Below are 23,949 nucleotides of genomic sequence, written 5' to 3'. Positions count from 1 at the left end.
CCCCGCGTCAAGTTCTGTGCTGACAGCTCAGAGCCTGGAGCCTTCTTCGGATTCTGTGTGTGTGTGTGTGTGTGTGTGTGTGTGTGTGTGTGTGTCTCTCTCTCTCTCTCTCTCTCTCTCTCCTCCTCTGCTCATGCTCTGTCTCTCCCTGTCTCAAAAATAAACATAAAAAAAATTTTTTTAAAGAGTCAGGAGCCTAACCAATTGAACCACCCAGGTGCCCTTCATTTCAGATATTCTAATTGGCTCTTATTTTAATATGCCTGGTCACTTTTAAATTCTATTACTCTTTGGGGCACCTGGGTGGCTCAGTCGGTTAAGCGTCCAACTTTGGCCCAGGTCATGATCTCACAGTTCGCGAGTTTGAGCCCCGCATCAGGCTCTGTGCCGGAGCCTGCTTCGGATTCTGTGTCTCCCTCTCTCTGTCCCTCCCCCACTCATGCTGTCTCTCTCTCCTTCAAAAATAAACATTAAAGGGGCGCCTGGGTGGCGCAGTCGGTTAAGCGTCTGACTTCAGCCAGGTCACGATCTCACGGTCCGTGAGTTCGAGCCCTGCGTCGGGCTCTGGGCTGATGGCTCAGAGCCTGGAGCCTGTTTCCGATTCTGTGTCTCCCTCTCTTTCTGCCCCTCCCCCGTTCATGCTCTGTCTCGCTCTGTCCCAAAAATAAATAAACGTTGAAAAAAAAATTTTTTTTTAATAAATAAATAAATAAACATTAAAGAAATTTTTTTTAATTCTATTACTCTTTATGTTTTAGCATCCCTCCTTTATGTATTAAATATTAAATATTTATTTTATGTATTGGGTATTTCTTTTTTGAGGGAGCACGCACACGCAAGAGAGGCAGAGGGGGAGAGAGAATCTTTAACAAAATTTTTAAATGTTTATTTATTTTTGAGAGACAGACAGAGAATGAGTGGGGCAGGAGCAGAGAGAGAGGGAGACACAGAATCTGAGGCAGACTCCAGGCTCTGAGCTGTCAGCACAGAGCCTGACATGGGGCTCAAACTCACGAATGGTGAGATCATGACCTGAGCCGAGGTCGGATGCTTAACTGACAGAGCCACCCAGGCGCCCAAGACAGAATCTTAAGCAAGCTCCATGTTCAGTTTCTCATGACTGTGAAATCATGACCTGAGTGAAAATCAAGAGTCAGATGTTTAACTGACTGAGTCACCCAGGTGCCCCTTGGATATTCCTAATAGGAAAAACCTGTGTAGATTTGTTTTGGTTGGTTGTGGTTTCTGCTCTTTGCTCATGGAATTTTGATTTTCTCCCTTCATGTTTTGTGATTTTAAAAAATGTGTAAGACTGGGGTGCCTGGGTGGCTCAGTCAGTTGGGCGTCCGACTTCAGCTCAGGTCACGATCTCGCAGTCCATGAGTTCGAGCCCCGCGTCGGGCTCTGGGCTGATGGCTCAGAGCCTGGAGCCTGCTTCCGATTCTGTGTCTCCCTCTCTCTCTGCCCCTCCCCCGTTAATGCTCTGTCTCTCTCTGTCTCAAAAATAAATAAACTTAAAAAAAAAACTGTGTAAGAGCTTATTTGTTAGAATTTTAATAATGATACTCTGACAAACAAATGTTTGTCAAGAACATTTATAACTCCCTCTGTGGAAGATTTTTAATTGTTTCTGTCAGGTACTGAAAAGTGTTAGAGACCAAGGTCCATTTCAAATTAAAATTCTCTATTTGTGGGAGACCGTGAAAATAAGTATTTAGGGATCATGAAAATAGTATAAATTAAGGCCTCAAATCCAAGTGAATGTGAGCCAGTAACCAGGAAGTAGTAGGAGAGATTTGATTTTATTTTTTCAAAGTTTATTTATTTTATTTTAATAATCTCTACACCCACCGTGGGGCTTGAACTCACAACCCTAAGATCAAGAGTTGCATGCTCTACCAACTGAGCTGGCCAGGTGCCCCAGTAGGAGAGATTTTAACTCCACCCAGAGCTCTATGCCTCTCCAAGATGGTGTCTGATCAGGCCCCCTACACTCTGCAGAACCCAAGGAATTTTTCCCTGTCCCCATCCCTCTCCATACACAACTTTCAATACCAACAGAAATCCATGCATTTCCCCAGAGTATTCAGTGACTTCAGCACTTGCTTACCTCACAGGATGTACTTCTTCTGTTTCAAGCCACAAAAAGTTTCCCTTATTTTCTTATAGGTTCATCCACTCATAATGAAGGTTTTTTAAATATTAAATCTAGTGTTTTTCATCTTTGGTGGGGGGAGCCGAATTCAAGAACACTTGTCTATCATACTGCCAGAAAGGGAAATCTATTTAATATTTCTATAATTGCTTTGTGAAATTTAAATTAGGATATATATATATATATATATATATATATATATTCCTGTATAGTTTTATTTTAGTGTGTTAACTGTAATCTTCAAGTATGTGAAGAACATTTACACTCTTGACTGAGGCATTATATTAGCTTACCTTAGAAGTTGTATATCATATGCAAATCGGTTTCAACTTTCTGTCTTCACCAAAGTCACTGATCAACACAGCTTCTGACAAAAAGAAAAGCTTCAAAATTAATTTTTAAACTTTTATAGAAAATCAAATATATTTTCTTACTGTTATCAGGTATATAGAATTACAAATTAAATTTCCACCATAATCATATATAGATAAACCAATTAAAACAGGAAAATCCCTCTACCCCAATTACTTCAAGTGCCAGAACTTTTAGAAAGTAGCATTGAACTAAGTGAAAATATTTTATCATCAGGAGAAACCAGTAGTGGTATGAGGGGGTGGCTTAGAGAAGGGGAGCCCTAGCACCCCCAAAATATATCCATTAGCCCTCATCTTCCACAGGAAACATAACTTACTTAAGCTAGTATCTCAAAGGCCAATTTTTAGAAATGTTTTTATTTATTTATTTTGAGAGAGAATGCACACATGTGCATACAAGTGGGGGGAGGGGCAGACAAAAAGGAGAGAGAGAAATCCTAAGCAGGCTCCATGCCTGCAGGGTCCAGCGCGGAGACTGACACTGGTCTCAATCTCATGACCACGCGATCATGACCTGAGCCAAAATCAAGAGTCAGACGCTTAACTGAGTGAGTCACCCAGTTGCCCCTAGAGGCCAATTTTTATAAAAAGGCTGTGCAAAGCTTAAAAGAGCTTTTAAGTATCACAAAGAGAAGCTTTGAAGGGTTTTTTGCTTTTAACAGCATCATGAAAATCCATGCCTACTAGAGTTTTTCTTTCCTACTTCCCACACTTTTAGTTTGCATCTTTTATTAATTTCAGTCATGGATGGCAACTTTCACAAAATTTTTATCTTCGACATCAATATAAGGATATATGTGTATGTGTGTTTACATTTCCCCATCAGAAATAAGAGAAAACTTACACTTCTCTCCTTTAGTGCATTGCTCTTGCATGAAGAACATATAAACCACTGACTTAGGGTCTGCATATTAATGTATTTTCTGAGCAGCAACTACTGGTTTAAATAGAACATTTAGCTCCTGATGTTCTTTCTTCTCAATATTTGAAATCCTGCAATAATGTAGTAGAAAAAGCACAGGCTTTGGAATCACATTGATCTGGGTTTAAATCTCAACCTCCCACTCTGTAACTGTCTAATCTGAAGCAAATTATGTAACCTCTCTGAACCTTTTAGGAATAAAATATCATGATTCTCCATATGTATACGCAAGAGTCAAATGATATATATATAGTGTCTGACACAGTGCCATATAACATGTACTCTGTTATGTAGCTGTCCTATGTTTTTTTGTATTTCGCTTCCATTTTGCTCAATCTGTCAAAGAAATTTTGAGACTACATTTTCTTAATTTATAGCCTTAATGAACTTCTGTGGTTTTATTCAATAATTATCAATATTTTACATCTATTTTGCCCAATAATATACATAAAATACTTTAAAAATAACAATATAACAATAATAATGCTAAATCTAGGTCCTAAAGTCACTAGAAATTGTTCCTTTTCTTGTATGGTTATGACACCAAAATGCTATACAGTTATGTAAATTTATTTCCATTCCTTCTTAAATTTTTCTTTTAGTTCTTCTTTTTTTCTTAATGTTTATTTTTGAGAGACAGAGAGAGAGAGAGAGAGAGAGAGAGAGAGAGAGAGAGGGGGGGGGGGGGGGGGGGGGGGAGGGGGAAGGGGCAGAGAGAGGGAGACAGAATCCAAACCAGACTCCAGGCTCTGAGCTGATAGCACAGAACCGGACTCAGGGCTCGCTCACGAGCCATGAAATCATGACCTTAGCTGAAGTCAGACACTTACCAACTGACCCATCCAGGTGCCTTCAGTTCTATTTTTTTAATTTAATTTTTGAATATGTAAACATACATGATTCAAAGGTCAAAACTATATAAATAAGTAACAGAGAAATCTCTTGTCCGCTGTTGGCACCTTTCACATTCCCTCCTTCTACCTATAGATTATATATTGTTTCATGCCTTTGGGGTTTTTTCTACTTCATAATATATTCTGCAGATCATTCAATGTTGGTACATGTAGACTTTCTACACTCTCTTTTATGACTTCTGGAGAAAACAGCAACTTGGAAGGGGAATGGAGATTATTCCACTATTGAATGTACTTTAGTTACCTAGTCCCCTATTAACAGGCATTTTGGTTGTTTCTAATCTTTTGCTAATACAAGTAATGCTGCTGTGAGTAGCTTCATACAAATGCCAGTTTATATTTTATGTCACTGTGTCTTTAGAACAGATTCCTAGAAGTTAGGTGCCCGGGTCAAAAAGTAAACGCACGTGTAATTTAGTATACATATAATATATGTATATTATACACACGGGTTGGATACTGCCAAATTCCCTCCCAAGATTTGTGCTTTTGTATCCCTACCAGCAATTCATCAAAGTGCCTGTTTCCCCACAATCCACAGAACATATTATATAACTTTGGATTTTGGTGAGAAAGGCTTGAGTGTAGCTATAATTTTTAGTATAGCTTTGGCGGGGGGGAGACACACGAGCAGGGGAGGGGCAGAGAGAGAGGGAGAGAGAGAACCTTAAGCAGGATCCAAGCTCGGAGAGGAGCCAGACCTGGGGCTTGAGCATGAGATCATGACCTGAGTTGAAATCAAGAGTCAGACGCTTAACCAACTAAGCCACCCAGGCACCCCTTAGTATAGCTTTTATTTATATTTCTCTTAGTATGACTGAAGTTAAATATCTTTTGTGTGTTTGTCAGCTGCATTTCTTTTTCTATGACCTCTCGTATCTTCGGCCCAATTTTCTATTGGGTTGCCAGTCATTTGCTCTGACTTCTAGGTTATTAGAAGAGATTAGCTAGGAGATCAGCTCTTTGTGATGTAAATTCAATTATTTCTTCCTACCTTGTCACTGGTCTTTTTACGTTGCTTATGATACTTTTCATCATGTAACTTTTTTTTAGTGTATGGAATTTATCATGGTTTTCACTTTTTCTGGGATGGAGTCATAGTTATAAAATCCCCGTCTTACAATTTCATAGACTTTAACAATCTGTGCCTGTTCTGCTTTGTATGTTGCTCTTGAGAAATTTGTTCCTAATGTCTTCTGTCTACCTGGAAGCCTAGAGGAATTTTTCACTACTTGAATGTCCAATAGTTTTACTAGGATATTCCTTGGAGTTGACCATTCTAGATCAATTTTTTCAGTACACAATCAGCCTTTTCAATTTGAGTCTTCTGTTCATTCCAGAATGTTTTCATGGATTGAAATTTAAATATTAGTTCTGCTATTGCTCTTCTCTTCCTAAGAACTCTAATTTTTACATATTGTCTGTATCATTTGCTCTTTCTCTTTCTTCATTTAATTTTCCTTTTTCTGGCTATCTTCAAGTCTTTCCTCAATACCTCTTACATTCAGGAACTCTATTCTCCCTTAGGTATCTTGGACTTTAGCTTCATTTTAAAAGATGATTTTTCTTCATTTTATTTCCTCAGTTCAGCAAATTTCACATCAGCAAAGTTCACTTTTCACATCTTCCTCTTTTTGTCCATTTGTTTTGGGATTCTGAATTTGTATTTGAACTTTATCTCTGCAAATGCTTATCCGTGGATATTTAATTCAGGTAGGAGTATTGTGCTATGGTTTTCTTTAGCTCTTATAGTCGAATATTTTGGGAGAGACTTTCCATCAGCTGAAATATTCTGACTCAAAATTTATGTTTTCTACTTATAATAACTTTATATGGATGTTATGTGCCAGTATCTTTTCATTTTGAAATGTTCTAATTTTCCTAAACCAGATTAACAATAGCATATAGACAGGAGTGAGGGATTTAGAAAGATTACTAGATTTTCTAGTTCAACAGCACCTTCTGTTGGTTTGATAAAGTACAGTTTTTTAAATCAATGATTCCTTTTTGGGTGAGAGTGGTTGATGTATCTTCTTTTTCATCAAGATCCCTAATTTCTACTATCTTTTCTTACTCTTACCACCAGGTCTCCAGGTATATAGTGTCCCTTCCAACTCTCCTCTTATCTCAAAAGCAATACCTTTCTCAGACTGCCTCTTTGGTCCCATGAGCTTTCAAGTCCCTTCCTTTTGTCTAACAGGTCTCAAATTTGTTAGTATTTCCTTCCTTAGGGTAGGGCTTTCACTTTCTGGAGTTATTTTATCTGCATTCTACTGATTCTAGATCTTGCTTCCTTTTCCTGTTCTCAGCAGTGTCAACCTCATTTGCCACTTCAGCATGGGTGCCAGAGCTCACTCTGCTGCATTTCAGCATTTACTTCCGTACATACCCATAATTTGAAATTAGTTAGGCAAGGATGGTGGTGGTTTTATTTGCTCTCTTTATAGATCTGTATGGTTTTTAAAGAATGTATGGTGAGATCTGGATTTAGAAAGTTACCATAGTCCTACAGACACCTTTAGTCACGTGTTATTTTTTATTTTAAAAATTGTCTTCCAGTTTTATTGCATGTAATCAAAAGTTTGACTTTGGGGGGGGGGGGGACTGAGGTTTTCTTTGTGGTCTAATATAGCAGATTTTTTTAAACTGTCTCCTGTGCACTTGAAAAGATGTATTCTCCATTAGTGGACTCAAACTTTGATATAAATCTAGGAGATTTACCCTACAATATACTTAGTGGTACTAGAAAGGTGTGTGAAAGTCCTCTATTAGCAGATTTCTAATTCTCCTCACATCCCTTATAGTTTATACTTCATAAAAGCTGTTGATGTATTATTTGATAAATAGGCATTTTAAAAAAATCTTAATTGTGAATGTAGCCCTTAACTTGGACAATATCCTTTATTTTAATGCTTTTTGAATTAAATCCTGCCTTGTCTGATACCAAGATGAAAACCCTGTTTTAAAATTTGCATTTATCTGATGTATCTTTGGTCTTCCCTTGATTATTGTTTTTTAAATTCTTCATTTATTAATTCCCTTTAATATTAATAACTTGTATAGCTCTACCTTTTGTATACACAAATCCGAAAACCTTTTTCATTAAGTTGAGCCCATATATTACTAATACATCTGATATTTTTGGTGTTATTGGTAACTTTTCATGTTTTATACATTTTGAGTATCTGTACATACAAATACTTAGAGAAAATGTGTGCGTTTTAGTTTTTAGCCATTATATGGAATATGTAATGGTGTCTCATTATGATTTTAATTTGCATTTCCCCAAGGACTCTTCTATGCTTTTCTCAAGAAAAGTGAAATGAAACCTAAAATCACTTCTCTGCAGATATTTATAACAGTTGTATTTGTAATCACTAAACACTGGAAATAACCCAGATGTCTCTTAATTGGGGAATGGGTTTTTTAAAACTGCAGTAGTACATCCTTGCAATGTAATACAGAAACAAACCTCTTCCTAGTGCAGGATAACATAAATACACAGGGAAACTGACTATGCTATAAATACATACTGTTATAAGAAAAAAAAAACATAAAAATGAGCCATATAACATTACATTAAGGAAAAGATGACACCCTTGAAAGAACCCAACAAATAAGAATAAAAAGAACTCAGAAATGAGATGACTTCAACCTAGAAGTGAGATTGCCAGGTCTCATAATAAATGCATGTTTGATTTTCTAAAAACTGCCAAACTGTCTTCCAAATGACTGGTATTTGCAGTCCCACCAGCAAGATTTGAATCCTGTTGCCTTGCATCCTTGCCAGCACTTGCTATTTTTTTTCCTTCCTTCCTTTTTTTTTTTTTTTTTTGGCCATTCTATATAGGCTGCATAGTGGTATCTCATTTCATTTCCTCAATTACTATTCTATACTTTTCTCACTTAACACAAAATGGTGACCTTTCTCCAACATCACTAAGTACCCTGTATCATTAAACACCTTTTGAAAATACTTTTAACAAGCTGAAATATAGTCTACCATGATGAATGTGTAATAATTTATAAAACCATTCTTCTACCATTAGTTATTCCTTACCTCCAGTTATTCCCAAATACAGTTACACTGTGTTCATAAAGCTTTGACCCCATCTCCATTTCCATAGAAGTTTCCTTACAAAGGGTCAGAGTATATATAGTTTTGTCTCAATGCATTCTGACAAACTGCTTGTTAAATTTTTTTAAAGTTTATTTATTTGAGAGAGAGGGTGAGTGAGTAGGGGAGGGGCAGAGAGAGAGAGGCAGAGAGAGACTCCCAAGCAGACTCTGCACTGTCAACACAGAGCCAGATGTGGGGTTCGAACTCATAAACTGCGAGATCATGACCTGAGCAGACACCAAGAGTCAGACACTTAACTGAGCCACCCAGGTGCCCTACAAATTGCTTATGTAAATATTTATTTCCCTAATTACAAGTTAAATATTTTTCACATAAGCCATCTGTGCTTGTTATTTTGTGATTATGAGTTCATGTCCTTTGCTCCTTTTGTCAGGGTATTGATGTTCTTATTTGTTGATTTGTAAGAGACCAGTACATCCTCCAGAGGTATAGATCCTACTTTACATGTAAGGCAAGCTAGGCCCACCATGGACCTTCCCATCCAATTTTTTATCCTATTTGAAATATGAAATATACTTCAAATGAGCAAACATGCATCCAATACCAACTGCATGCAAACTTGTTCATGACTCAGGAACAAGTCTTGCTTTCCAAGGAATTATTTTGTTTGTCACAGCCTGTGAGAAACAAGGTAATATAAAACATGCTTAAATGAAGACTTTGAGTACAGGGCAAGAGGTTGTGATTAAATTAAACCTGTCTATATTCCAAAGAGGAAGCTGAGCTAGGCATCCATTACTTTCAAAGGTTAATTGAAGGCAGTGAGAACCGTTTTCACAGAGAAAAGGAAAGTATAAAGTAGTCCCCAAGTTTGCAAGTGATAGTTTAGGATCACAAGCTACACACCTTGTTCCTCCCAAATCTAATTGTAGGAACCAAACAGAATCATCAAAAGTTCATGACATTCTCACTGAAATTGTTACTTAAAAATTTGTGACAATATAGCTTTTTAAAAATTAGAGGATAAAATCCTATTTCAACCCCCATGTGCAAATATTCTGTGTTTCCTACCATTATACCTTTCAGCCTTTTAACCTAAGCATGTGGCATAAAAATGGCAGGAAGTGAAGCAGCCATCTTGGTCCACAAGATGGAGCTGAAGGATGAAGTGGCAGAGCAACAGGTCAGAAGGATCTTGGAGACTCCCCACAATTTTTTGCAGCAAAGCAACCTAATTAGCTCATCTTTTTGGATATGAAAGAAATTTGTAATTTTTTAAAATAAAATAACTTTATTAAAAAACTTGGGGCCACAATTATTTTTTAGGTTGTCACAGGACATACATACAGAATGTCACAAACATACATCTTAACTAATACAAATTCCAAGTTGAGAAGTGAAGGCTTTGTCAAAAATACAGTGGCATATAAAACGTTAAGAAAAAGAGGACCTACAGTAGGCTGTGGCAATGAAAGTAGAAAAAAGAGGAAAGTGATTTTGGAGGTTGAAGCTACAGATTGTAGAGTTGGGCAAAAGGGAGAGGGAAGAATTTGAAGTTTTATTTATTTATTTTTTTAATGTTCATTTATGCGGGGGGCGGGGGGGACAGAGACAGAGGAGACATAGAATCCAAAGCAGGCTCTAGGCTCTGAGCTGTCAGCACAGAGCCCGACACGGGGCTTGAACCCACAAACTGTGAGATCATGACCTGAGCCAAAGTTGGACACTTAACTGACTGAGCCACCCAGGTGCCCCAAGAATTTGAAGTTTTAAATCTGATCCACTCAGAAGATAACTACACCGTTAATCAAGATAGGAAACATAAAAGATGTTGAGTTGCATACAAGTTGAGTAGATCTAGCTGTCCAAAAATCTATGAGAAATGAGTGCTAAGAGCTTAAAAGAACAGAATTTGACATAGAATTATGGCTTATCTGCACAAAAATTATAGTTTTTTATTTTTATTTTTTTACATTTATTTATTTTTGAGAGACAGAGACAGAGCACAAGTGGGGGAGGGGCAGAGAGAGAGGGAGACACAGAATCCGAAGCAGGCTCCAGGCTCTGAGCCATCAGCAAAGAGCCTGACGCAGGGCTCGAACTCACAAACTGTAAGATCATGACCTGAGCTGAAGTTGGGTGCTCAACTGACTGAGCCACCCAGGTGCCCCCACAAAAATTATAGTTTAAACAGCAGAAACAAATGAGATTATTACAAAGGGAGAAGTCATAGTAAAGGCAAAATTATAGTTTTTCAATTTCTTTTAAAAAAGGCTAAATATATAATACTTCAAATATTTCCTTTTAAAAAGAAACATTTTCTCTTTAAATGAAATAATCTGAATGTCCCACATGTTTTATCTCACAAGCATTTTTTGTAGTTAACGGTCATCCTCATGACTCAGGCATTCATTCAATCATTTCATTGATTAACAAACACCACAAACTTCAATGGTGATTTTGATCTTCATACGGTTTTAAATCATTTTTTATTTTTAGTCACATTTATCCCCATAATGAACCATTTTGTTAAAGACTAGAAAAGTGATGGCAAAATGCACCAATTAATAAGGAATATAGAAATATTTCTGAAAATTAATCTCAAAATGTTCCCCCAAAGTAACATTTGTATGATCAAAATTACTGCAAAGCATAAAAAGGTATTTCAAGTAGTACTTCAAAAATAATTTTAAACAGAGATGACTTACATGCAAATTTGGTTTTTAAGTTAATGAGGTGGAAAAATCTATCATATTTTAAATGTTATTTTTATTTAAAAGTGCTTACACCCCAAAAACTTCACTAATAAAATCATTAGGATTTCTAAAATATCAAATGCAGTAACTCCAAACAGATTGAGAGCAGTTTTTATTGATTTTTTATGAAGATAAGTAGATTTACTCTATATTCTGCCACAAAATACCATATTCATTTCAAAGGTGTTACTACATTTTTTCTAATTAAACAGCATGCATCAATTGATAATGGGGAAAAAATCTACACTTGTATATATATATATATATATATATATATATATATATATATATATTATGAGATTGCAATGAAAATCCTTTTTTAAAAAAAATTTAATGTTTATTTATTATTGAAAGAGAGAGCATGAGCATGGGAGGGTCAGAAAGAGGGGGAGACACAGAATCCGAAGCAAGCTCCAGGCTCTGAGCTGTCAGCACAGAGCCCAATGTAGGGCTGGAACTCACAAACTGCAAGACATGACCTGAGCCGAAGTCAGACGACTGAGCCACCCAGGCGCCCCGAAAAATAATCCTTAACATACCAATGGAAGTTAAATCACTTGTACTTAAAATCACTTAGCATTGTTCATGCAAAAGTACTATTTAAAAAATCTGTAAGGATCTTCAAATTATACATTATGAAATTTAGAGAACTGTATTCTTCAAAGAAAAATCTCATACTTCCCTAGTTTATTATTTAAAAATTACAGAACATATCAAGCAATAAAATAAACTTACAGGTGCAGTATTTTGACTTTAAGCAGTGGTAAAAAGAAACTAGAAATTCTTAAGCAGAAGAGATCTAAAGCACTGGTAAGTTTGGTATTCATTTACTGAAACTGCTTTCAAAAAAAATGGCAAATAGAGCATTATTACTTAAGGGCTCATCTTCATTTCTAAATTTCTCTGTATTAAGATTTCATAAAAAGACCTCACAAAAAAGGATTATGAACCTCTCCATAACATTATTTGTATGCATAAACTGGAAGCAACAAATAAATTTAGTTCAGAGAACTGACAATCAAGTATTCTAGAAAGCAGGTTAAAAAATTATTTTTGTTAGGCTAAAAAGAAATGTATGTCCACACCTTCCAATTACTGCATTATTTTATTTATTCATTCAACAATTATACTTCTGAACATATATCAGATGCTATTACATGAGAATGCTATACAAAAATTTCGGCAAACAAGTACTGAGCTGCCATTACGTGCTCTTTATGTTTTTTAGCCACTGATCTTTCTTAGCTACTTTATGATAGCTGGTATTAACAAGTACCTTAGCCATCAACTCAACACTAAATTATTGAACTCTTGAAACTTAGGCTTCTTAAGATTTAAAAAGAAAATCTTAAAAAGAAAATTAGTTTTTTAATCATTCCATTGTTTTACTGCTGTTGACTAGGTTGAGTCATCAGTTAACCTTGGGTAACTGTAAAACTAAACCCAAGGCAACAAGGCAAGTATCTCTGCTTTGGTCTAATGCATGTCAAAACTTCTCATCAAAAATATTAGCCTTTTATCGGCTAGGTTTTCAGATCTGATAAATTTTCCCCCAAAATGAAAGCTAATGCGTGCTTTCTACTTCGATTAAAAAAAAAAACAAAAAAAGAGCAAGAAAAGGAGGTAATTCTTTTCTTCCTCCCACCCCATAAAGAGCTCAGAAGGTGCTTTTCCTTACAAACGCCTCCTTGTCCCTGACAAAGCAACCAAGCAAGTCAAGGCAGACCAAGAAATTCCTAAAGCTTCAACAGATCGTAACCAGCGAAACAAAGATTTACCAAAGTTCTTCCTTCACTTCCCCTGTTTCTGCAAAGACCACCACTTTCTAGATTTAAAAAAAGACCACTGCAGGAATGCTGGCTGCATACCAATATATAAAACTGCCCAAACGCAGAACTAGACGCCTACTATTACCAAAGGATGGCCTTAGTCAGAGGGTAACTAATGACAAGAACCAACACTTTAGCAGTCACTCCCTCGCAAACGACAGACAATAAAGATGTCTCTTGCTAACCTGAGGATAGTGGTGAGGCATCTCCCTCTTTCCCCTTCTATTAATAACCAGCCTTCTTCCTTTCTGAATCAATCCATCAGACAACCTCCTTAGGAGAGTTGATGGTCAGTCTTCCGAGACAAAGATTATGGGTGTAGCTCTCTGGCACCCAAGGAATCAGTGTTAAGGCAGCAGAGCCCTCACAATGACGAAGAAACCAAAGCTTGGGATCTCCCCCGCCCCACCAGAACCACCATTCATCACTCTCTCTAGCCAGGGCTGAGACTCAGCCCAAGAAAACCTCTCCATTTCAGGTAAGTGAGGAAGGCACCAGGTGTATTCCCTCCGACCGCTCTTCGCCTCCATTGCTCCCTCAGGACCCCTCCACACCTGGAGCCGCTAACTAAGTTTCCAACCTCCAAGAAGCCCAGTCCTAGCCACACACAAGATGGCAGCGGAACACCTACCGGAGGAAACAGCTGCGCCACCACTCCAACGATGCTGGCCTCTCGACTGCAGATATCCTCATTGGCCCAGCCAGAGAGCGCGAGACAAGCCGAGAGCGCTGACAGCCAATCCGGAGGCGGCGCGATTCGGCGCCGCCGCGCTGCCGGCGATAAGCGCGCGGATCCTCAGAGGTGTGGACCCAGTAGGGTGTCCAACCAATGGGCTCCTGGCCGAGTAGGGGGAGCTTTCGGTGAACGACTCCTCCCTTTTGGGATTAGCGTTAGGAAGGCCTGGACGAAAGAGATTGGGCGGTCCTCCTTTCCCGCCTGAGGCGAGGCGGGACAGTTGTTGCAGAGGTGAGGTCTAGTAAATGGTGAAGTACTTCCTGGCTTGGGAGCATCTGGGGTCGTGGGATTTGGTGGCGTGGAGTCGGAGAACAGCCCGACCCGCGGGGAAACCCAGCCTCGCCAACGGAGCGGGCCCAGTGCAGCCTTCAGGTCTGGCGGGCGGAATAAAGCAGTGGAGCCGAGGCACGGCCTTGGGTGGCCCCCTGACAGCTCCTTTGGCCTGAGACCTGGGAACGCGGCGGAACCCTCGGCCGAGTGGACCCCAGCCCTTGCAACCTCCTTTTTTCTTTTACCCACCTGCGGTCCCAGGCTGTAGAAGGGACCGCGGGCATTTTGAGTTCTCAACCCCCATTTCAGTTTCTGTCTCCGAGTGCACACCTTAAATGTGAGGTGACTCCTAAGCAGCTGGGAACCAGAGGCTGTAAAAGGGACTGCAGAAAAATGGACTGCAGTGTAAAATCCAGAAGCAGAATATGAAGGTTTAACCACTGACCCATTTCACAGGTAAGACTTACACGAGCCCTAAATAAGTAGAAATCATTTGTCCAAGATCACGTAATTGAGATCAGATCCTAAAGGCACCTGACTCTCATCAACCACAACCCAATAAGTAATCACCCATTAAGTAAAATAAGGAACAGTGGCTAATGAACTGTGCTCCTCATTATGTGGAAACCTGCAGTGAGTTCTGTATGAGGCAAAGAGGTAACTTCCAAAAGGTAGAGTGGAATAATCAAAAAAACAAAAAAAACAACCAGGCTCTGAAATCATCCTGCCTGGCTCCTTATTTTTTGTCGCTGTCACCGTATGACACACTTTAGCATCCTCTTCAAAAACGTGCATGCTGGTTTTCTCTCCTGATTGTTACGCAGATTATTAAGTCAAGTATGTAGAAGTGTGCCTGACACATGGTTTATACTCAATAAACTTTATTACCGTCATCATAATTAAGAAATGAGAAATAGAGAGGAAATGGTCACAGTTTCATAAACAGCCTCTTTTTCAAAACCAAGGCAACCATAAGTTGAAGCGAAATAGAGTGATTTAACTTTTCTTCTTTATGTGTTATATTTTGCAAATTTTCTTCACTAAACATGCTTTACTGTTCAGTAATTTTTAAAATTTCACAGGGTATGAACAACAGCGGTGAGAGCTTTTCTTTAAAAAACTTTTAGTCTGCTTGTGTACTGTAGGTGGAAATAGGAGTTGGTAGAACCTTTTTAGAGAGCAGTTTGGCAGTGTGCTCCAAAAGCCTGTAAAACGGACTTTTATACTTAAGTTTTACATTAAGTACACTATTAACATTCTCCTTTTGCAAAATTAGAACCTTACAGATAGCACAATCCCCGAGTTTCCCTTCACTACCCCATACTAAACACTTTGGTGCAGAACCTTCAAGTCTTTTTTTTTTACTTAATATTCTCTATACGTTCATGTATGCATTTGTAGTTTTTCAAAAATGGTGATAGTGGCATACTCTATCATTTTGTAGCTTTATTCATTTGACAGTGTTTTTGAAGTCTATACACGTTATTTGTAGCTTATAATTTATGCCTCATTTTTTATGCATGCTGGGTAGTGTTTTAGTGTATGGCTGAATTGTTCTGTTAATGTAAAATATTTATTTTTGTCTCTTACTGGTTTTTTATATTAAGTCATATCTTGTTTGATAGGTACTATATAGCACATTTTATTTGCCATTCTCTTTTTGATGGACATTGGTTGTTCCCAGTTTTTCACCTTATAGACAATGCTGCAGGGAAATCCTGGTATGTATTATCTTGTGTACATGTGCTATTTCTCAAGGATATGTACCTAAAAGTGGGATTGCTTGGTTTTAAGTTATGAACATTTTTAATTTTAATTGGTCTTGACAAATTTGTCTTCAAAATACCTCTACTAATTTACACATCCCAAAAAAGGTTTTGAAAGTTCAATTTTCCTACAGTCTAGACCAACACCATGGGGTGCCTGGGTGGCTCAGTCAGTTGAGTGTCTGACTTCTGCTAAGGTCATGATCTCAGGGTTCGTGGGTTCGAGGCCCTCATCAGGCTCTGTGCTGATGACAGTTCAGAACCTGGAGCCTGCTTCTGATTCTCTTCTTTCTCTCTGCCCCTTCCCTGGTCATACTTTGTCCATCTCTTTTTCTCACTCTCTCTCAAAAATAAACATTTAAAAAAATTTTTTTTAGAACAACACGAGATACTGTCTTCTTTTTGTCCATGTGATGAGTGAAATTAATAGTCATTTTTTAAAAAAAGTTTTCATTCTCTGATTACTAAGTAAGGTTGCAGTATCTATTCATGTTTATTAACCTATAATTTATGTAAATTTCTATAATTTATTTTAAAAATTACCCATTTTTCTGTTGAGTCATCTTTTTCTTAATGGTTTAAAGAGTTCTTTATGTGTCCTAGATACCATGTATCCTATACAATTTTTAAAAATTTCTTCGGTGTCAGAGCACCTGAGTGGCTCAGTCGACTAAGCTTCTGACTTTGGCTCAGGTCATGATCTCACGGTTCATGGCTCGAGCCCTGCATCAGGCTCTGTGCTGACCAGCTCAGGGCCTGGAGCCTGCTTTGGGTTCTGTCTCCCTCTCTCTCTGCCACTTGCCTTCTCACTCTCTCTCTCTCTCTCTCTCTCAAAAATAAATAACATTAAAAAAATAAATAAAATTTTCTTCAATGTCTCTGGCTATGTACCCTTTTTGTTACTATTGTTAAAATAGATTACAAGTCTTTTCTCTCAGCTCTTTCCTTGTCTTTTAACTTTATTTTGTTTTTGTTTATTCTACAGGTAGATCTTGTTTTCCTTTAAAATCTTTAGGTGTTTTTTTATCTTCTGCATTTGTCACAGACATCAGTACAATAGTGAATAAGAGCAGTGGTGGCAAGTGTCCTCATCCTTGTGCCTAACTTTAATAAAAATGCTTCTAAGGTTTCATCAATCATTAAGTATGATGTTCCTTGCTAGGTTTTAGTAGAGAGTATTTATCGGCCTAAAGAAGTTCTCTTTTATTGGTAGTTTGCTAAGAGTCCCCCATCTCCCAGCCTCCAGAATAGTTGCTGACTTTCATTGAATTGTTTTGTTTTCTGCATCTCAGATGTTGGTTTTTCCATTCATATGATAATGTAGGAATTTACATTGATAAACTTTCCAATGTTAAACTTTTTAGGTATTCCTAGGATAAATTTTATTTTGGTAATATACTTTACTGGGTATATTTTTACTTAACTATATTTGCTTCTATACCCCTAAGTGCTTTTGACCTTGAATTTCTTACATGCCAAGGTTATACTAATGTTAAAAAAAAAAAAAAAAAAAGGTTAAATGGCTTCCCATATATTTCCTGCCCTGGAACAGTTCGTATATGATAGAAATTATTCATTCCTTGAAAGTTTTGTAGAATATATCTATAAAACTTAACAGACCTAGTATAATGGGGATGAGGTAGAGATACGTGGTGTGTAGCTCTGGTAAGATCTTTCACTGTTGTTTTAGCTTTTTTATACTTTTGCCTCTAACTGGGATTTCTGCTTCTTGAGCCTATTTGGTATTAAGTCAGTAATTTCAGTTAGATACACATGTGAATTGTTCTGTCAGTGTAAAATATTTCTCTTTGGGGCGCCTGGGTGGCACAGTCGGTTAAGCGTCCAACTTCAGCCAGGTCACGATCTCGCGGTCCGTGAGTTCGAGCCCTGCATCAGGCTCTGAGCTGATGGCTCAGAGCCTGGAGCCTGTTTCCAATTCTGTGTCTCCCTCTCTCTCTGCCCCTCCCCCGTTCATGCTCTGTCTCTCTCTGTCCCAAAAATAAATAAAAAACGTTGAAAAAAAAATTAAAAAAAATATTTCTCTTTGTCTCTTCTATTGGTTTTCATATTAAATTCTATTTTGTTTGATACGAATATTTCTTAAATTTGCTGGTGTATCTTTTTTCACATAGTGTTATTTCAAGCTTTTGATGACATTTTGTGTAATTTAAGTGGGTCTCTTATTTAAAAAAAAATTTTTTTTTCAACGTTTATTTATTTTTGGGACAGAGAGAGACAGAGCATGAACGGGGGAGGGGCAGAGAGAGAGGGAGACACAGAATGGGAAACAGGCTCCAGGCTCTGAGCCATCAGCCCAGAGCCTGACGCGGGGCTCGAACTCCCGGACCGCGAGATCGTGACCTGGCTAAAGTCGGACACTTAACCGACTGCGCCACCCAGGCGCCCCTGGGTCTCTTATTTTAAAATATAACTAGGCTTTGCTTACAATCCAGTTTGAGAGTCCTTTAGTAAGTAAGATTAACACAGTCACCTTTTTTGTGATTAACAATTTGGCCTTTTTCTTGTCCTCTTATTTACAGTACTTCTCTTTGCATCTTTTATATCTTATTTTTCCATTTCTATTTTAAAAAAATTTTTTTAATGTTTATTTTTGAGAGAGCGCACGTGAGTGGGGGAGGAGGAGAGAGAGGGAGACACAGAATCTGAAGCAGGCTCCAGGCTCTGAGCTATTTGCACAGAGCCAGATGCAGGACTCGAACCCACAAACTGGGAGATCATGACCTGAGCTGAAGTCAGACGCTTAACCGACTGAGCCACCCAGGTGCCCCTCCATTTCGTTTTTTTTTTTTTTTTTTAATGTTTGTCTATTTTTGAGAGAGAGAGGGAGAGCCAGGAAGGGGCAGAGAGAGAAGGAGACACAGAATCTGAAGCAGGCTCCAGGCTTCAGCTCCAGGCTGACAGCTCAGAGCCCAACATGGGGCTCAAACCCATGAGTCATGAGATCATGAGCTGAAGTTCGACGCTCAACCAACTGAGCCACCCAGGCGCCCCTCCCATTTCCATTTTCTAATTGAGGTTGGCCCCAAGTTTTCTATGTTCTACATGTTTTTTAAAATATATTATTACCTCTAGGGGTGCCTGGGTGGCTCAGTCAGTTGAGCGCCCAATTTAGACTCAGGTCATGATCTTGCAGTTTGTGAGTTCGAGCCCCGCATTGGGCTCTGTGCTGCCAGCTCAGAGCCTGAAGCCTGCTTCAAATTCTGTGTCTCCCTCTCTGTCTGCCCCTGCCCTGCTTACACACACACACACACACACACAGGCACGCGCACACTCTCAAAAGTAAATAAACATTAAAAAATTTTTTTTTATTTAAATTCTTTGACCCGTCTTGAGTTTATTTAAAAAAATAATAAAAAATATATATTACCTTTATATTTTCAGCATAGTTCTTAAATTTATATTTTCCTAACAAGATCCAAATTTAATTAGTATTAATATTCTCCCTATGAAGAAGAACTTGACATGCTTCTACTTTACTTTCTCTACTTTTGCAGTGATCCCCTCCCACCCCCCTTCTATAAAAGAATACAACTTCCTATGGCTATTTCTATCATTTTTGTTTCACTTATTATTAAAACCCGTTTTTAATCTGTCTTTAGCATTAATGTGTTTTAGTCATTTGCTCATTATTGCTTCTTATACCTCAGTCTAGGTTAGTTTTTTTAATCAACTATGGTACTTCTTTATTTCTTTCAGAGAGTCTCTATTTGGCTTTTTGAATGTCTATAAAAGTCTCTTTTTTTAACCTTCTCTGTTGAAGTATAGCTTGGGTGAAATGGCATTCTGGGCTCAGACTTATTTTGCCTTAACTTACTGCCTCTGACATTTCTGGTAAGAAGTTTGATTACCAGTATGATATGTGTTTCTTTTAGATAATCTAGATTTTCTGGAAGCTTCTAAGACTTTGCCTTTATTCTTGATATTTTAGTTTATCCACAGTTTGTCTAGTAGTGTGTATTTTATCCTGCTTGGTACCCAGTGGACCCTTAGTGAGCTTGTATGTTTTCCAGTTTTGAGAAATTCTTGGTCATTATTGCCTCTTCTTCATTCTCTCTGTTTTATTCCTCTTATTTCCTCTGCGTTCTGAATTACTCAACTCAGTCTTCCAGCTTACTACTGGCTCTTCATCTGAGTTTATGCTGTTATTCAATTATCTATTGAGTTTATTCAACAACTATTTTTATATCCAAGATACCTAATTGGTTATTTTTCAAAATTGTGTTATTTCATGGATGAGATTTCCTTCTTTAGCTCTTTGAGGACATTAAATGCAATAACATTTAATTTTTTTAACATTTTTAAAAAAGTTGTTTTGTGTTTATTTTTGAGAGAGAAAGACAGAGTGTGAGCAGGGGAAGGGCAGTGAGAGAGGGAGACACAGAATCCGAAGCAGGCTCTAGGCTCTGAGCTATCAGCACAGAGTCAGATGCAGGGCTCTAACTCAAGAACTACGAGATCATGACCTGAGCTGAAGTCAGACGCTCAACTGACTGACTGAGCCTCCCAGGTGCCCCTTTAATGTTTATTTTTGAGAGAGAGAGAGAGAGAGAGAGAGAGAGAGAGACAGACAGACAGACAGACAGACAGACAGACGGACAGACAGACAGACCAAGACAGAATCTGAAGCAGGCTCCAAGCTCTTAGCTGTTTGCACAGAACCCGAAGTGGGGCTCAAACTCCCAAGCCATGAGATCATGATGCTTAACAAACTGAGTCACCCAGGTGCCTTAATAACATTTGTTTTAAAATTATTTTCAGGATGCTCTGTTTTCCTCTTGACGATAGGCCCATCTTTCGGTGGGCTTGTTAAGTCTCTTTTTGATGGTGTAGCTTTCCTTGGGTATTTGATGACTCTGGGTTGTACATTCATCTTCTCTGAGAGGATTTGCTGTGTTATGATGGTGGTTGGCATTATCTCTTCAGCTTCCCATCTGTTTCTTTTCCCTAGGGAGGTCTCACAGACTTGGTCCATAGAAAATTCCCTTTTTGTCTTTAGCATGACTATATTTTTTAATTTTAAAAAATCTGACATTTGGGCTTGGTGTGGGAGTGGAAGCAGAATTTATCATATGTTGATTAATATCCTGAGACTGAGAATTATTGATCGCTTTTTGACCTAGTAGTTCCATCTCTAAGTGTATTCTTGAGGAAATAATCAGAGATATGCATAAAGTATATTCCAGCATTTATCATATTGAAAAAATGGAAATAATCTAAATCCCCAATACAGAGGTTTATGTACAGTACTAATTAATAATTTATTAAAATTTAATTACTAAAAGTTTTGAGTGTACTATAATATGTGGTTTATTGACCAAAGTACATTATACAGCCACTTAAAAGTCATATTATAGAAAAATATTAATGAGGGGGAAAAGTGCAAGATATGTTACCAGTAGAAGATTATTAAGAAATTGTATACACTAAAATCCAAAATTTATTTTTAAAGTATATATACTGAAAGAATAATAATAATTGCTAGTGTTTATTGAGTCCTTTGTATGTGCCAGGCACCATTCTAAGTAACTCTTATCCTCACAACATGCCTTTGAGGTAGTTAATGCTATTATCCCCATTTTAAAAGTTTTTATAAAGTATCTATTAAAAATTTAAAAAGTTAAAAAAGTAAATGGGGCACCTGAGTGGCTCAGTTGGTTAAGTGTCCGACTTTGGCTCCAGTCACAATCTCGTGGTTTATGAGTTCAAGCCCTGTGTTGGGCTCTGTGCTGACAGCTCAGAGCCTGGAGCCTGCTTCTGATTCTGTGTCTCCTCCTGTCTCTGCCCCTCCCATGCTTATGCTCTCTCTGTCTCTCAATAATAAATAAACATAAAAAAAAAAAATTAAAAAACAAGTAAAAAAATGGGGATAGTTTATGTTAATTGACAGTATTTTAAATATGGGTGATACTTAATTTCTCTGTAATTGCATAATTTTGATATTTTACACATTTTTCCAGTTAATATGTATTCTTGTTTCTATAATAGTTTATGCTATTTTAAAAGATAGAGGCATTGTTATGTCTTTTTTTCTTATATATATTTTATTCCTTACAAATATATACCAATCTTTGTTGTTTTCTTTACAGAATGTTTCATGCATCCATGGACCAAAAGATGGAGTTGGTTTTTGTTTTTAAAAAGATATTGTCAATGATCTGATATGACTATAAATACTTGCTTGATGAAATTGCATGGACTTGTCATCAGGTTGGACTAGCAGTCATTTTTCAAAGTTTCTTCAACCACAGTTACATTTGAAAATTCAAGTATCCAAGAACATTGGGCTTAGAATGCCATAATGATGTGTTTTCTCTGAGAACTACAAATTTCATAGATACCACAGTTGGATTCCAGTTATATTCTCCTATCAAAGTGATTTCAGTCCATTGATAAAGTTAATTTTGAAGACTTTTGTTTATAAACAACACCAAAAGATGGGAGAAAAAAATGGTAGGTTTGGAAAACCATTGTTAAACGTTATGTTTAAAAGTATGTAGACTACTTAATTTAGCCAAATTGTGGAATTTTCAAGGCTTTTCACTGCAAGTGACAGTTCTACATTTGAAGGAATTTAGGACTTATTCTCATGTAGCCAAAATTTTGATAGTCGATAACTAATTGTGTATCTGTAAAGCTAAGTCAGTTCTTTAATGTACTTTTGTAAAATTATTCTTTACTTTTTAGAACACTTTTAGATTTACTTTTTAAAGAAAAATTGAGAGGATAGTACAGAAAGTTACCATATCTTCTACACCCACTTTTACTGATGATTAACATCTTATTTTTATCTGGTACATTTGTTACAATTAATGAACCATTATTATTAACTGAGGTCCATAGTTTATTCATATTTCCTTAGTTCTTACCTGATGTCTTTTTCTGTTCCAGTATCCCACATTGTATTTACTTGTCATATCTTCATAGGGTCCTCTTGGATATAACAGTTGCTCAGACTTATTTTTTATTTTGTAGTATTTTGTATCTAAGTATTTTGTAGGATACCCCTCTATTGTAATTATTGTTTTATTTATTTTTCTCATGATTAGACTGGGGTTACAAGTTTTGGGAAGAAGACCATATTGGTAAAGTGCCATTTTTACCACATTATGCCAAGAGTACATGATATCAACATGCTTTCTCTCTCATTGATACTGAGCTTGATCACCTGGCTGACATAGTGTTATGTCAGACATAGTGTTATGTTTCTCCACTGTAAATTACTTTTTTCTCCCCTTTCCTTCCCTGCTGTACTTTTGATAGGAAATCCTCATATATAGTTCATATTCAAGGAATGGGGATTATGCTCCCCATCTTTGAGAATGGAATATCTACATTAATTATTTGGAATTCTTCTCCAAGGGAGATTTAGCTCCTTTCTCCCATTTATGTATTTATTCAGTCATTTATTTATATCAGTATAGAGTCACAGGTACTTCTGCATTCAGTCTATTGTGATATGTTGCTTTGGTTGAAATGTATAAAGAAAATGAAGCTTCACACAGACAAAAAGTTGAAAAAAGGAAGAGTATTAATAGCCTTTCAGCTAATTGTGGACTTTTTTTTGGATACAACTATAAAACTCAACAAGTAGTTACTCCTTCCAGGTCAGTTGTAGTGTGAAATTTGAACACATATCTGTGAGTTTTTTAACACTCTGTTACAGAAAATCTATTGCACATTGAATAGGTGTTTTATGATTTTATAATATGCATTGGCCACTTGGAAAATATTGGTTCAATGAATCATGCAGATTTTCCAGATATTGACACATTTCATCATACAATATTAAAAAATCACATTTGTTAATATTGCTACCCATTTCCTCGAAAAGTGATTAATTATTGAGAAGCTATCAGGCTTACCAGGGCACATGTAAAGTTTACAAATTTCCAATTTTAACTTGGTAGTGTGAATTAGCAACAAATGCTGTCAACATTGAACTTCAGGTGGTAGGCTCACTTTGTTTTTTGTTTTTTGTTCTTCAAGAAAATGTGTGTTAAACACCCAAGTCTAAAAATACTATAATTTTTATTAGTACTTTTAAGTAAAAATAGTTTTCCATGAAAAAAATTAGCTGGTTTGGCCTGTAATTCAAACAGTCTCACTAGTGCTTTTGCTTGAGACA

The 23,949-nt window shown here is 37.2% G+C and overlaps 2 protein-coding genes across 14 annotated transcripts in view; one reads left to right on the top strand and one right to left on the bottom strand.

Annotated features, from left to right (window-relative positions):
- CAB39L (calcium binding protein 39 like) overlaps positions 1 to 13,778 on the bottom strand; it is a 131,715-nt gene extending 117,937 nt beyond the window's left edge. For 2 of the 8 annotated variants that reach the window (XM_045052723.1, XM_019826173.3), the window contains exons 1-3: positions 13,663 to 13,778; positions 3,374 to 3,522; positions 2,449 to 2,522 (exon numbers count right to left, since the gene is read on the bottom strand). The gene's annotated coding sequence lies outside the window, so the exon portion shown is untranslated. Of the gene's footprint in view, positions 1 to 2,448; positions 2,523 to 3,373; positions 3,523 to 13,216; positions 13,523 to 13,662 lie in introns of those variants that run through there. The other 6 variants (XM_045052735.1, XM_045052719.1, XM_045052717.1 and 3 more) reach the window with 5 other exon arrangements.
- Positions 13,779 to 13,843: 65 nt separating this feature from the next.
- Positions 13,844 to 23,949, top strand: part of SETDB2 (SET domain bifurcated 2) — a 56,415-nt gene continuing 46,309 nt past the window's right edge. For 2 of the 6 annotated variants that reach the window (XM_045034409.1, XM_045033399.1), the window contains exons 1-3: positions 13,850 to 14,493; positions 15,663 to 15,758; positions 21,911 to 22,274. In XM_045034409.1, coding sequence (XP_044890344.1) covers positions 22,259 to 22,274 — 16 coding nt within the window. In that variant the 5' untranslated portion in view covers positions 13,850 to 14,493; positions 15,663 to 15,758; positions 21,911 to 22,258. 6 annotated transcript variants of the gene reach the window in all.

Source organism: Felis catus, chromosome A1 (genome assembly GCF_018350175.1).
Source record: "Felis catus isolate Fca126 chromosome A1, F.catus_Fca126_mat1.0, whole genome shotgun sequence".
NCBI lineage: Eukaryota > Metazoa > Chordata > Mammalia > Carnivora > Felidae > Felis > Felis catus.
Note: the sequence above shows the minus strand (reverse complement) of the source record. Positions and strands in the feature narration are given on the sequence as shown.